The 15,407-nt window shown below is 41.6% G+C and overlaps 1 protein-coding gene across 1 annotated transcript in view; it reads left to right on the top strand.

The window, feature by feature from the left end:
- MDN1 (midasin AAA ATPase 1) overlaps window positions 1-15,407 on the top strand; it is a 162,752-nt gene that overhangs the window by 76,589 nt on the left and 70,756 nt on the right. The window contains exons 44-53 of the mRNA XM_075923877.2: window positions 418-577; window positions 853-969; window positions 4,086-4,294; window positions 5,563-5,708; window positions 6,643-6,845; window positions 8,657-8,877; window positions 10,719-10,832; window positions 11,852-11,984; window positions 13,234-13,343; window positions 14,656-14,789. Coding sequence (XP_075779992.2) covers window positions 418-577; window positions 853-969; window positions 4,086-4,294; window positions 5,563-5,708; window positions 6,643-6,845; window positions 8,657-8,877; window positions 10,719-10,832; window positions 11,852-11,984; window positions 13,234-13,343; window positions 14,656-14,789 — 1,547 coding nt within the window. The remainder of the gene's footprint in view (window positions 1-417; window positions 578-852; window positions 970-4,085; window positions 4,295-5,562; window positions 5,709-6,642; window positions 6,846-8,656; window positions 8,878-10,718; window positions 10,833-11,851; window positions 11,985-13,233; window positions 13,344-14,655; window positions 14,790-15,407) is intronic.

Here is a 15,407-nt window from a genome sequence, read left to right as displayed (position 1 = left end):
GAAACTCTGCATAGGCAACACACAGTTCATCTTTTAGAAGATTCTTTATTGATGGTTTCTTCAGATTTATTTTATTTTACAAATGTACTACACTACTACTCAGCAGCCAGAATTAGGATCTTGTGCGGGATATTTTACAAATATGTAATGAAAGACAGCCTGTGTTATATGTGGCAGAATCGAAGTCCCAAATCTTGCAACTGTATCTACACTGGCAAGACCCTAACATCCATATAGATCTTGGGCACATGGACATTTGGGCATAAATTATATAGTCCTTTGATGTGAAGGAAATGTGAATTCCAGCAGTGGCTAATTTAGTTTACTCAGTTGACTACTAGCTGGTCACTCTACTTGAAATAAAGGTTGTCTTGTTCAGTAGTAGAGGCAGTGACTACAGCATGTGCTCTGTTTCAGAGTTTTTGAGACTGATGGAAGAATTTCGGCAATTCAGGCTGCAGCTTGTTCAGTCGGTGGATGGTAACAGTCATGGCACTTTTGAATGGGTTGATGGAATGTTGGTTCAGGCGTTGCGATCTGGGGACTGGCTTTTAATGGACAATGTAAACTTTTGCAAGTAAGAGCAACTTTATTTCACTTGGCCCTTTAGTCTTTCATAAACATTTTCTAAAGCTGAAAAAGTTAGTTTGATAACTTTTAATAACTAAGATAATTTATGCTAATGGTGAAAAGATTTTCATCTTAAAATGCTTAGATGTAGATGCTTGTCTTTTTCTGACTGCTTTGATTATCACTTCAGCTGTTTGTTTTTAGATTATAGTATTTTGATTAACTATGAGATTGATGATGAAAGATGACTTGCAACTCATGTAAACTTTCTTTTGAATACAGTCCATCAGTGCTGGACCGCTTGAATGCTCTACTTGAACCTGGTGGAGTCCTTACCATGAGTGAGAGAGGTGTGATAGATGGCACCACCCCTACTGTTGCCCCTCACCCAGATTTCAGGTGCTCCATTTCTGTTCTTCAGTGAAGTTGCTTTACATTTTTGTTGGGCTTTGAGAAACAAATTACACTGGTGACAGCCAGGCTTATGGCATTCCATGCAGCTGCTGTTCAGGTCTCCAGGTACAGCACAGCCTGCTTCTGTCCAGGCAAGAGAGAGAAAATAGTGCATTGGTTGAGGCAGTGCTTTTTTTTGTAAGAAAAAGGTGCCAGTAAGCCAGAGGGAGGAAAGTTGTTGAGAAAAAAAAAAAAAAAAGGCCGTGCCGAAACCAGGGGGAGGAAAATGTTGTTGCAACCCCTTTAAGAGCTGTGTGTGCTGAGCGGTCTTCCGTTGGGAGCCCAGCCACCCCAGGAAAAAAGGTGCCAGTATGCCCGAAGGGAATGTAATTAATTTAAGTTATGCAGGGAAAATAGGTGCCGATACATCGTCCCGGAGCATACTGTCACAAAAAAAGCACAGGGTTAAGGTGCCAGCCTGGGCAGTCCCTGCTCCACCAGAAACAGTAGGTCCCTGGGCCAATCATTTAGCTTCTCTGTGCTTGGTTTTCCATCTGAAAAATAGGGATGATAGCACTTACAAACTTCATGTGATGAGAATAAGCACTGTAAAGTCTGTGAAATATTCAAACACTGTGGCGGGTTGGGCAGTAATTTTTGCAGGGGGGACCACTCTCAAGAATTTAAGCAGTCAGGGGCCACACTTTTCTCCTCTATTAATGGGGTGAGGGTGGGGTTTCTGAGGGAGCGTGGGTTACAGGAGGAAGCTCCAAACCGGATTGGAGTATGGGAGGGAATTTGGGTACGGGAGGAGATTGGGATGTCAGGCTTAGGCTCTTGCCAGGAGGTGCTTACTATAGGCGGCTGCCACCTGGTGGCCCAGTGGGACACTCAGGCATGCTGCCTGCTTGCCATATTCCCACACATTGCTCAAAACTGCCAGCTGTTGAGCAAGCATATCTCTGGCTGCCTCTTGGGGGAGGTGGACGGCAGGTCTCTGCACTGCCCACGTCCACAAGCACTGCCCCTCCAACTCCCACGGGCTGGTTTCTGGCCAAAGGGAGCTGTGAGAATGGTACTGGGGCACTTTGAGCAGCAGTTGGCCTGCACACCCTGCTTTGGCTGCGGGACACAAGCAGCTTGGACGATCATGACAAGCCAGATCCAAATGTTTGGCAGGTCAGATCCAGCCTGAGGGTCATATATTGCCCACCTCTGTGCTACGGTAATGTAGCCATATAAGGGCCTAAAATAGATCAGTCTCCTCTTGCTTTTCCAGATTAACAAAAAGAACAGGTCATAACTGTGCCAGTTGAGTAACTTTTTTATCAGGAGAGTACATACTTAACCTGAGATAATATACCTGTGTCAGTCAACATCTCAAGTAATGATTTGGGGAGATGGAGATGGGATGTTTTAGCCAGCACTCTATCTAGTCTTGTCACCTTATTTTTGTGAAATAATAGGAGAGATGATGTATTTTGGTTCCACTGTATGTCTCTCAGCAGAATCTTTTTGAGCTTTTCTACAGTGTGATATAAAATGTGCTTGCTTTGGTGTGTTTCCCTTTTAGGGTACGTCTACATTGCACAGCTACATCCTTGCAGCTACACAAGCCACCTAGTATTTCAAAATATGTTTTGAAATAATGGGCATGCTATTTCCTATGCTCTGCATAGCAAGCAGGAGGTTCCTGGGGGTGAGGGGCGCCTCCAAGGCAGAGGGCAGGAGCAGCATGGCAGTGCTGAGGGGCAGATGAAGTGGCACCACTGGATGGCCTCTCTGCCAAACCTGTCAGAATCACCTGTCAGAAATTCCAACATCTACCAGTAGACCCTGATATACTGGTTGGTGATCTCTGACCCAGGGCCTGCTGTGGACATTGGTTGTTCCAGCCAGGTGGGAGCACCCCTGTCCGTGCAGCCCCTGGCCCATTGTGGGCGTGGAGCCCCACCAGTTAATCAGAACCATAAGTATCACCCATTAAGGGGTTAACCAATTAACCAACTAACCTTTCAAGAAGTACCTCTTTTTACGTAGGTGAAGCAGCCACATGGAGTTGCATCCATACCTTCACAAGACAGTATGCCTCCTCAACTGATGTATCCTTTGGGTTTAGAGTCCTTCAATCCTCAATATACCATCCAAGTCCTCATACTGTCCTTCATGATTCCTGTTCTGTCAGTGATTCATAAAGCAATACCCGTAGGGACCAGCTTAGAAGAAAAATAGAGGTTACCTATCTTCCATAACCAGAGTTTCTTGAGATGAGATGTCCCTGTCTGTATTCTACTTCTAGCCCTCCTTCCCCTCTGCTTTGGATCGTAGTAGAGAAGGAACTTGAGAGGTGGGCAGTGTGCACTGCCTCTTGTACCTTCAGTCTTTTAATCAGAAGCAGCAAAGGGGGGAAGCAGGAGCTGGTGCCATCTCCCCCCTGCCACAAAGCAGCCTCTGCCTGTGGCAAGCCCAGGCCCGTCACAAGCAAAGTCCCAGCTCCCCACTGGAGGCCCCCCCGCTGAACCTGGCGTGAGCCAGGATTGAGTAAGCGTGGCTCAGGCTCAGCTTGCACCGAGTCTGGTTACCCTTGCTGTGGCTTTGCATTTTAAATGTAGTAAGAGCCACCCTATATTTAAAATGCAAAGGCATGGCAGAGGTAGGTCTTGGACATGGCACGAGCCAGAACTGAGCAGTCCTGGCTCATGCCGAGTCTGGGACTGCAGTGGCTCTGCATTTTAAATGTACTAAATGCATTTAAAATGCAGAGCCACAGCACGAGCTAGGACAGAGCACCTTCCCTTATTGACTAATCGTGTAGTCAATACAAATTGTTTCGATGACATGATTAGCCAATTACCCGCCTCTTAACATCCTTACTACTAGCAAAAATCTTCCAGTTTCAGGCGTGTGGAGTGCATGCATAGCTTTTGTGGAATTCAGACAGAGCTCATGTATCTCTGGTTATAGAAGGGAAAGAGCTAACCTCTGTTTCCTCAGAATTTAACCCTTTATTACCATGAATTATATGATAATTTTATATGCAGTGGCATTCTCTGCAGAGCAGTCTTAATGGCTCTAGAATGAGATTTTGATTGGTTTATTAATCTGTTCTGAATATTTAACAGGCTTTTTCTTTCAATGGATCCTTTTCATGGGGAAATATCCAGAGCCATGAGAAACCGAGGGATTGAGATTTACATTGCTGGGGAAAGTGATGGGAATTCATTAGACAATCTAGATGTGAAGATGTTGCTGCATGGACTGGGCTTACTGGGAGATAGTGTATGTGATGCACTCATGGCTGTACATTCAGAAACTAAAGAAGTTATAGCAGGTGAGACAAGCCTCTTAATAGTTTGGTGGTAAATATTATATTTTGGCATTATGTATCTTGTGTGGCCCCAAGCTTGACACTCAATGTTAAGACTGGAGTATTTTGGTCCCTCCAAATGTGCATTATGTCTTATTAAAGATGCTTTTAGTATAATTAGGTTTTTTCTTCCGTTTCTGCTTTTCAAGGACTAGGTGTGAATTGGAAAATTCAAAAGAATCCAACATGCACTTACAATTTCTCTTTGTTTGGTATGAATTATGCAAGAGTCGATAGATTTGGAGGGGGTGGTTGTGAATGAAAATTATTCTAGTTGAAAATCAATATAGGAGAGAGAACTTGCACAAGGTCCTGTGTATCACTCAAGCCCCATGTAATGGTAAATGCTAAAGTGGTAGGGTGGTCCTTTGTACCGCTGTACATTTCCTTCCGTGTGACCAGTATGTTGTATCTGCAACACATCTATCTACTTTGTCAATACCATTTTCAGATTGGTTTTATAAGAACTATATGTATAATTTAATAAAGGGTGAGTTATATTTACATTCAGCCTCAGCTAGGATGAATTCAGTTAACGTGGAAAAATTCCTGTCACTGTGTGGTTCTGTGGAAAGAGATCACCTGGAAATTTGGTTTCTATTCCAAGCTTTGCTACTTGACGTTTGACTTTGGCCCGAGTATAAACAGGTTAAAATCTAGAGGATTTTCTTTTAAGTTTAGTTTTAGTTAGGGATTCAAAATCCCATTTAATTAGTTAACTGATTAACTGGGATCCCGTGGACAGGGGGCCTGGCAGAGCTTGAGCGGCCTGCAGCATGGTGGGCATGGTCGGAATGGAGTAGCTCTCTGCCATAGCACAGGTTGCTCTGTCCACCTATCTCAGAACTGGAGCTGGCCGAGCCAGCCCCTCCACACTGCTCTGTGGGCAGGGGGGGCGCTGCTTGGGCTGGACTGGGCTAGAGGGCCCCACAATATGATTTGCCTGGCCGGGATGGAGACTCCTAGTCTGTGATGCCTGGCTGGGGCCACTGTGACGTCAGAGCAACCTTCCTGCCCACGGTGGGCTAGGGGCTTCTCTAGCCCAGCCAGGCTGCCAGTAAACCAGTTTACCAGTAAGCATCACCCAGTAAAGTAATTCATTAATATTTGGTGCTCTGTTGAAATGCACTATAGAATGTAAGTGTGTGGCCTCAGCAGGTGAGCATGGTGAGAGAGGAAAGTGTTGGCAAATTAAAACGGTTGGCTGATACTAATATTCGTTGCCTTCTCAGGTTCTATGTTGTCATTGTCAACTTTGATTCATGCTGCTACGTTAATTGTGCAACAGTTGCATCGAGGCCTTGGCTTAGCAAAGAGTTTTTACAGAGCTTGTTGGGAAGTGTATGTCCGCTCACAACAGTCCCACATGAACCAAAAGGTAAATGTTTCATTCGCCTTAAAACTGTATTGTGTTTTGTCACAAACAAACCCCAGTATCAACAGTCGTGGAAAGGACTGCTGCCAGGAGGAGGGCTGGTGATTCTGATAGCAGTTCTGTAAAGGGCCCTAGTATGTTGTTGGAGGACATTGTGCTCTTGGGAGTTTCAGGCCCCAATTCCAAGCTGATCCTGTCAAGAGAAGCAGCCTGATGAAGAGCAAGGAAAAGGTAGCTTTGACCACTTTGCTGGGAGCTTCTTTGGTCAAGTGTTATCTACATTACCCCTGGGGAAGGCTCTTCACTTCATCTACACTGCAGAGGTTTCCTGGGAAGCCTTTCTGTGTCATGAAGTGGCTGAAAGTGCACAATGCATTTCAGCTCCATCTTCACCCTGCTGGCACATTCTGCCTGCCCCCTAACATTCTCCTAAAACCGGACTGTAGTAGAATAATGGGAGCAAACAATAGGGATGGGGGTTTAATTTGAATCTATGTGCAAGGTAATTAATCAGCAGGGAAATCCAGCTGATTCTAGCCTCTTTACTCCACATCTGCAGTGTAAATCACTCTCTTAAGACAGGACCTTTAAAGAAGCAGTCTGTTAATTGTATTATTTACAATCTGTGTCTCCTCAAGCAAAAGTTAGAGGCAGTAGCTCTGATGGAATTACAGCCTGGAGAAATTTTATTGTTTCAGCCTGAAGTTCCATTTGGATATGGTTGTACTGTCTTCCTATCTTGCTATTCACTATTATGTGATGTTCAGAAAAGCTGAATGCATTTTGGTTGTGCTGAAGTGTTTTAGGATCTTTTGATTTGAAATCTTGAACATGGTAAGATTATGTATATTCTTAATTAAAGCCCTGCCTGAGCAGTGGTGCCTGAATGCAAGCTTTAATACGTAATGCTGAATTGTTCTATGCTGTTCTGTTTTAGCTTGCACTGGACTTGGTAATGAAGCATGTTTCAGCTCTGACATCCCATGAAACTTGGGGTAACTCCCTGCTAGCAATGGGATTATGGCCAGACTCGCTACCTACAGGCCTGTTTTCAGCTGAAGATTCACTTCTTTCTACTATCCAGAGTGATGGACAGGTCCTAGCATACTGTTTGAACAGACTGAGTCTGCAAAGCAGCAGGTAGGCAAGAGGCAATTTTTGGTTAAAGAATGAGCAACAAATCACACTGAATGACTGTATCTATTATCAATAAATGGTGTTGTGACACTATGGTGGTCTGTCAGGAATGAGTGATTAACTTTTCATCATTCATTGTGAACCTTAGGAACTATTTTGTTGTTTTGTTTTTCAAATGAATGAACATTCTCAGTCCACATTATCCTGGATTATGATACAGCATTATACATCTCATATAAAAATGGGCAAAGCAAATCATCCTACTTTTTAAGTATTTTGTTCATTCTCTTCCCCTGCCTTGCCCCAGTTTTCCTACGGGTTAATTAAGGTCCAGTAATGTATCCAGTTCTTTCTGCTTTAAGTAGTCTAATACAGTTTCTCAACCTTTTTTAAAATAAAATACCCCTTTAAAAATAAGTACCCCCAGTATCTACAGTTTTCAGACAAACAAATTTTTCTCTACCATTGCAACACATTTGTTTAAATAACTTAATTGTAGCTAGGTGGGAAATGAAATTTTTGGGTGTAAAAAGTACGAAAATAATAAAGTGCTGTAAAACTTAACACAAAACCTCAGTTTTCTCCAGATTTTAATTGTACCGCCTAGACTTCTCTCAAGTACCCCTAAAGGTACTGGTACCACTAGTTGAGAAACAATGGTCTATTAGATACATTGCATACACTGAAAGTGGGAGAAAGTTGGGTGACCACATTCTTACTTTAATGTATTAGTTGCTAGGCATTGTGGAAAAGAAAGCACAAAGAAAGTGTCTGAATGAAGAGGAGGAACTTCCTGTGTCAGCATGGGGAAGGCCATTTTAGGTGTAAAGCATAGAATGTGTACATGTCAACACTGGAGATGGACAAACCAGTCCAATCAGGAGCTGGCCAAATGATTTTGGATCTAAATACTTTGAAGTTCAAAATCATGTGGCTAATCATCTAGATTAGATTATATTCAGGCGCCTCTGTACTCCCTGCTTTCATCCAGAAGCAGAAATACTCTCAAAAGGACCTGTTATGCTCCTTTTGAACTGGCAAAAAGATAATTGTTTGCTGTATTAAAGCATTTCTTTATAAGATTGTGGTCCAGTAGCTTCAGATGAATAGCCAAACTGCGAGCTCCTTATCCAGATGAAGTTGCCAGTTCCAAGTCTTGCATGTGGTGGGAAGACGGAAGAATTTCTTTAGGCAGTTTCATGCCCAATTTTTCAAGCTTTCACAAAGTTGAAACAAAATCTGTGTTTGCTTCTGTTGTAAATTTTTGGATGGCAAGGGCAGTGCCTTTCTGTGAAATCTTTAGGTGCAATGAGGCATAATGTTATGTGACAATCAATCAATGGCAGCACAAGGCACAGAAGTTAATACTGAAGCTAAATATTTTAAAAGCAGTGTTTTTCTCCTGTGTTGTCCTCTTACTTTTTCTTCCCATCCTAACCTGTATTCTTACACTGTAAATTCTTTGGTGCAGGGACTCCGTCATAATTTGTCCTATAAAATTCTAAGATTAGTCATTTGTGTGTATAAAGTAGCCATGATATTGAGTTGCTGGTAGAATACATCTTAAGCACAGTTAAAAATGTGTAAGTGGATTTAAAATCTAAAATTTCTAGTAAAAACAAAAGCTAAGTCAATCTGGAATAGAGCGTATTTTCAAATAGCTATCTACTTGAGGCAAAAATCACTGTTGCTTGTTTATACTTTACATATTAATTATCAGCAACTTGACTTTCAGAACTAATTCACTTTCAGAATTGGGGGGGAGGTTTCCCTAGTCTTCGTTAATTTAACTCTAATTATTTCATCCATTTCAGAACATTCCCACTTACTCTGCAAGATTTGCAGAAAGTTATGCAATCCACTAATTCAGAGAGTCTGCGATTCAGTGCTGTTCAGATGGATGCCTATTGGATAGATGAAATAGAAGTCCTGTCTGCTTCTGTTGAATTGTTTATAGAAAAGGCATCCAATCTGGATTGGATGTTGAGGGTTAGATGGCTTAATCACTTAACCAAGAATTTACCACAAGTGCTTGGTATGTATTATTTGTCATCATTATATTTAACACAGACTGATTTAGTTGATTTAATTCTTTCCTTTGTTTTTCCTTCACAGCAGCTCTAAAAGTTGTATACTGATACAATTTTGTTTAAAGATTACCCAGCTTTTAAATAAATTAGCTGGATAGCCAGAGAAGTCTGCGAAACTTGGGTATTTCTGGGACTGTGCTGTCTAATCAGTCAGAATAATGAGTGTTAGATGGGAAAAAGACATGCATTGCAGATCAGAACGCATTAAACATTTGATAGACCAGTTTAATTTAGGGATGGAAAAGGTTCAGTGGTTACCCGATAAGAATTAGCTTTACTGGCATGGTTACCGGTTTTAACCAGCTGGATCAGCTGGTGGGAGCAAATAGTTTAACAATAAAAATAGTTGAACAGTTTAATCGGTTAACCAATTTAGGTGGTTTTTACATCCCTAGTTTAATTAATGTAAGTTTGGAAATGCTTTTTGTAAATTAATTTGTTTACATCTGCTTAATTGAAACATAAGGTACTGTGGTTTTAGAAGTGTGCAAGCTGTCACTTGCCTCCAAAAAAAAAAAAAAAGCTAATATGTGGCCAGCTACTTCTAGACTAAAACACACTAATTACCTTCCTCCACCCTCCCACCCCCCGCATCCCCCTTCTGTTCTGAAATGTGATTTGTCCTTTTCATATGTGTTCACTTTTTTTTAATTGTATCCTTTCGTATATATGGTTGTGACTATTTTCTTCCACTATTTGATCTGAGGAAGTGGGTCTGGCTCACGAAAGCTCATCATGTAATAAACCATCTTGTTAGTCTTTAAAGTGCTACATAGTCCTGTATTTTGTTTAATCTAGAACAGTGGTTCTAAAACTTTTTGGCCTGCAGCTCCCTCCTCTCCCTCCCCCCCCCCCAATGCAAACCTTTATGTGGACCACTAACCAATCACCCATGATGACAAAATACCTTCCCTTATCTCTAAATACCTTTAAATACTGAATATTGTTTAGGCTACTGGAACTATAACACAGGGAGGTATACATAACTGGTAAGAAAGGAAATATTAATCAAAATTAAAATATTTAAACAGATTAAGAGCTTTAACTTTAGCATGGTAGTTTACCAAACTTTGTTTTAAATAAAGTAAAATATGAATTTGTCCAAAACAAAAGGTTTCAGTGTTGTCTCTATTTATGGCATGGGTGGGGAATCTTTTCTGTGTCTGGGGCCACTGAACCACAGAAAAATCAATTGGGAGCCACACAATAGCGAGAAGCAAACCCCCCCCCCCCCCCATAAGAATAATAATAATTTAAAAAGTCAAACCCTCCTGGATGTGACTTTCCCCCTCCTCCCGTCTCCCCCTCCCCCCCCCCCCCCCCCCAACTGAAATGCCTCATTCCCCTGGCGCCTTCGTAGCAGTGATATCAAATTGCTACAGTGCACGGTTGTGGGCCTTCTGGAAGACTGATCTGCTATTTGTATAGGAAACCCCGGATATGTGACCGCCCAAGTTCTGACCCCCCCACACTTACAACCATTTTTGTAAATGCGGAAGGGGCCGAAAACCCTCGACTTATGTCCTCGGCCCACATTTACGACAGTGCACGGCACCTATAGTGAATGAGGGTTTGCGTTATGATGCCGTTCGACTTGCAACACTTCCCCGGGAACCAATCGCATCACAATTCGGGGGCCGCCTTTAGTTAGTGAGGAAAGAGGGCAACCAATAACTTGGCAGATGAGATTTCAACTGCCTGAGCTGATATAACTTGAGTTCATGATGACTACATATGTTTTGAATCTTCAAAGCTACAAACTCCTATCTATTATTTTCGCCTACAGATTCAGCGCAAACTCAACTAGAAGTTGGTGCTGCATCTCTGAAGAGTTTCTACTCCAGTCCCCTCTCTGCTGGAATTAGTAATGTGATCAAATTGCTACAGCCAAACACGACAGGTGCTTTTGCTTTTTCCCATTCCTTTTTAGTCTTCATTTTTGCATTCTGTTTTTCTTGTAAAGAGTGAAGTTTGCAGATAGGTTTTTTTTTTGTTGTTTTTTTTTTTTTTGGTGTGTGGTGGGGTTTTTTTTGTTTTTTGTTATGAACATGTCACAACTTCTCTGGGAAAATCTGATGAACAAAAATAGTGAAACTTGAAAGTTATATACATTGGTGATAAGCAAAATATTGTAAAGTTCACTGGAATTAGCCTTGAATTTGAGTGTGGTATCCCCCTGAAATATATAGGAAGCAGTTTAAACAATACACGTGTGGCACCACAGATAGTGTTGTTCTTGCACCATACTTTTGGTTAAAGTAGAAAATGTTGAAAAATATGGGTAGAATGTTAGGTTGATGGACCACTCCACCTTGCATGGTCCTTTAACATAGGAAGCTAGCAGATATTTTCAATGGCCTGTTCCACCTTGTATTTGGCTGCGAGCCTCAGAATACCTTTCTCAGGTCTGAAGAAGAGATCCATGTAGCTCAAAAGCTTGTTTCTCTCTCAACAACAGAAATTGGTATAGCATTTCTTTACCCACCTTGTGTCTCAGCTTAGTTTGGCATTTATAGGAATTCATGGAATGGATAGATTTCAAAAGAATAAGGAAAAGGCTTTAATCTAGAGCTGTGCAGGGTGCATACCATGGTGCTTCCTAGAGCCTGTTGTCAAATGACAGCTGCATTTTGCTTGGGTGCTCTGTGGGAAGGGGCTTTTATGTTCTGTCTTTCTCTAGCATGTCTGCAGAGAAATGGTCCCATTCCCAAAATTAAGAAATAGTTGAAAGAATAGCTGACCGCATGAGTCTTATTTGCATGCTGAAATTGTCCATTGCACTCAGTGATATCTCAGGTTTGGTCTCTCATTACCTTTATGGAAATCCCTACTCGTGTCTCAGAGGGATGGAGAAAGAAAAGTAATACCATTTTTATTTGGCAAATCATGCTATTTCTCTGTAAATGCTTGCCTTTCCAGATGAACATGTGATGCCACTGGATCCAAGATGGAATACTCAGTTTTTAGATATCATTAGAAATTCATTGAGCTTTGACACTGAAGTGGAACACACAGATCAGCTTCTTCTCCTTCTGGCGTCTGTATCAAATTGGTAGGTTCATACAAATGCAATGTGGCAGACTTGTGGCTTGTGACGATTGCACTGTGATTTTAGCCAGTGCTGTACAGTAAGTCGTGGTTCTTGCCAATGTTCCTGTTGAGCATTATGTTTAAATTCTGTCAGAAGTAGCTCTAACCTAGGCTTGTTTTTTGGCCATCGCATTTGAAAATCTAAATCTTCAGACCCTGCTTTTGCTTTGGGGTTAAAGACAAATTGGAGCTGTCACTCTGTTAATGGCATAGGGGGAGCAGTAAGGTAATTTAACAGCAATTGTGCTGTAATAATAACCAAAAATAGAACCAGGGGAAGCAGAAAGTGTGGAACAGGTGCAGTAAAGCTACTGACTTCAGACTCAAAATACCCTATTTTGTAAGGCAGGAACTTGACTGACTTTCCCACAACTGCTTTTAGTTTAAATAAAAAGGGGTGAATGGGAAAGTTATGAAGCAAAACTCTGAGTTAAGAGTAAAAAGTTGGTTCTTGCCACCTGGAAAATCCCACATAGTCACTGCTAATTGCGTGGATTTTGCAAACAGAAACAGTTACAAACCAAACAGATCACACAGTCAAACAATAGGTAAGTGTAGTGACAATGCTCATAGGATGAGGATTCCACAATATCCTCTATTGATAAGCAGCTTCTTGCCAAACAGAATGGTGTTACGCACAAATTTCTTTACCCATCTTGAGATCTGTTTCTTTATCTGGCGACAGTGGGGGAGCTATCCGGCCAAAGTCCCTCCTCACAGCCTGGTGCGACACTGTAATACTCACAGTTCCATCTAAATCGTATGTGACTCCAGGCCTTCCAGTAACGGCTGCTACTCTTCAGTCTGGCTACAGAAGGCGGCTTTAGTTCAGGCCTACCACAGGCCTTCCAACATGGCTACAGAAAAGCCATATTGGTACATAAGGAGGTTGTGGAATCTCCATCATTGGAGATTTTTAAGAGCGGTTTAGACAAAGATCTGTCAGAGGTGATAGATGGTGCTTGGCACTGCCATGAGGACAGGGGACTGGACTTGATGGCCTCTTGAGGTTCCTTCCAGTTCTAGTGTTCTATGATCCTTTACAGGCCAAATTTAAGCTACCTGATGTTCAGACCTTCTAATTCTTGCTTCAAATAGTGCTGAGATATCAAATGTCCCTAAGCTGCTCTACCCTCTCTGATATGTTATAGGGGCTTTTGATCTGGTTATGTCATACTTGTCCTGATGTGCTTATGTTGTTTTTAATTCAGGGCATTATTGTTTCTTGACCGGGAAAAAAGGAATTATACTGAGAAGAACCTGATTACTAGCAAAAAGTTGAAAACTAGTGCCTTAAGAATGTCTCTGGAGTTCCATAAAAGTAAGGCTTATTATCTCATTGTTTCTTTTACTGCATTATATGGTTAATGACTAAGAAAACCATGGTTACATTGGGTAGGAAGTTGATATAAATGCTCAGTTTCTTCAAGCATAATGAACATTACCCAATGTAGTGTGAAGTTTTAATATGTTCATGTGATGCGTTCAGACCAGAACTATAGCAAAATAAAATATTACTGTAGCTGAGTAGACATATCCCTCCAGTAGAGTTGAGTGTGTGTGGATAATGTTTCTCTCCTAAATAAATAGGTATGTGTAGAGAGGTAGTCCCATTGCATGCCTCATTGGTAACTACTATAAAAAAGGTGGTTAGTGGAAATTGGAAAGGTGTAAAGCTTCCTCTGATTTTTCACTTCCTTATGGTTTGCCCAAGGAACTCTCGGGGGGGGGGGTGGGTGTGTGTGTGTGTGTGTGTGTGTGTGTGTGTGTGTGTTGTTTAAGTGGAAAGACTTGATGATACACACCAATCAGTGTCTCATGTAGTAACTTTTTGGTACTAGCATTTTGATTTTATTTTAAACAAAGTTCCAAGTTGATATTTAAAAAAAAATACAGCATCATTTTGTAAAGTCTGAATGGTAAAGATTGGCATTTATTCTGCCTACTAGATTTGCAATCATGTACAGGTAGTCCCCGGGTTACGTACAAGATAGGGACTGTAGGTTTGTTCTTAAGTTGAATCTGTATGTAAGTCGGAACTGGCGTCCAGATTCAGCCGCTGCTGAAACTGACCAGTGGCTGACTACAGGAAGCCCGAGACAGAGTTGTTCTGCCCCGGGCTTCCTGGAATCAGCCTCTGATCAGTTTCAACAGGCTGAATCTGGACGCCAGTTCCATACAGATTCAACTTAAGAACCCCAGGCGTCCCCAAGTCAGCTGCTGCTGAAACTGATCAGCGGCTGATTCCAGGAAGCCCGGGGCAGAGCAACTCTGCCTCGGGCTTCCTGTAGTCAGCGCTGGTCAGTTTCAGCAGCGGCTGACTTGGGGATGCCTGGGGCAGAGCAGCTGGGGTGCTGCTGGATAGCTTGTAAATGTTGAAATGTATTTGACTGCTTAGTGTTGTCTCTGCGTTGAGTATTCCCTGTACAACTCTACTTGGTAGTAGGGAATGTTGCAGATATTAAGGGAATATGTAGTTATGCAAGGGAAAAATAGTAAAGTTTTAAAGCGGTGATCACTGTATCCAAGAGATATAGTGTCCAGAGACTAACCTTGTTGTTCTGTGTAGATATAATATTATAACTTTAACCCCTCCCCATTTTTTCTTTTTTTGTTTTAATCTGTACATCAAGGTCCAGGGACTTATAACTCTCTTCCACATACTATTGTGGCCAATCTTGCTGCTTTCTTTGAACTTTGGGATGCCTTTGTGTTGCACTGGGTGAAGACTTCTCAAGTGACCTTAACAGATGACAAGGTGCATGATGTGAGTAGAATTTTTAACTTGCTCTTGCTACAGTTATTTAGAATTCAGAATTCTGTCGGAGCATCTCTATTTTTAGTCTCATGGTTTCTGAAATAAATCAGGGTTTTGTTTAGAATGTGGAATGTGACATTTTGTATAGTGTCAGGTATAAGCGATTAAGCTGATCTGCAAAATTTATATTGAACTGTTGTATCCGTTATCCATCTCATTATTCTAAGAAAGTGGTTTTCAACCTTTTTCTTTTGTGGACCCCTAAAATTTTTTGGATGGAGGTTTGGGCCCCTTTGGAATTTTTAAACATAGTCTCAGGGATCTGCGGACAACTTATTGAAAATACACTGTAAGTTTTCAACGTGCTTTCGTTACCTCCTTTTATATCATCTTTGCTCCACTTCAGACCATTCAAAATGCTTTTGATAAAATCTTCCATCACGTAGACCATGCCACTCATCAAATCCCTTCACTAGCTTCTTCTCACTTTCTACATCAAATTCAGGTTTCTCATCTTTCTCTCATACATGCACAAGTTTGTTCTTTGCTTTCATGTCTGCTCTCATTTCTTCCTGCTTGTCTCCCCCAAAACTTTTTTGACGTAGCCTTCATGTCCTTCACTTCCTC

This window comes from Pelodiscus sinensis, chromosome 3, assembly GCF_052426305.1.
Source record: "Pelodiscus sinensis isolate ZL-2025 chromosome 3, ASM5242630v1, whole genome shotgun sequence".
Lineage (NCBI taxonomy): Eukaryota > Metazoa > Chordata > Testudines > Trionychidae > Pelodiscus > Pelodiscus sinensis.
This window is presented reverse-complemented; position numbering and strand designations above follow the sequence as displayed.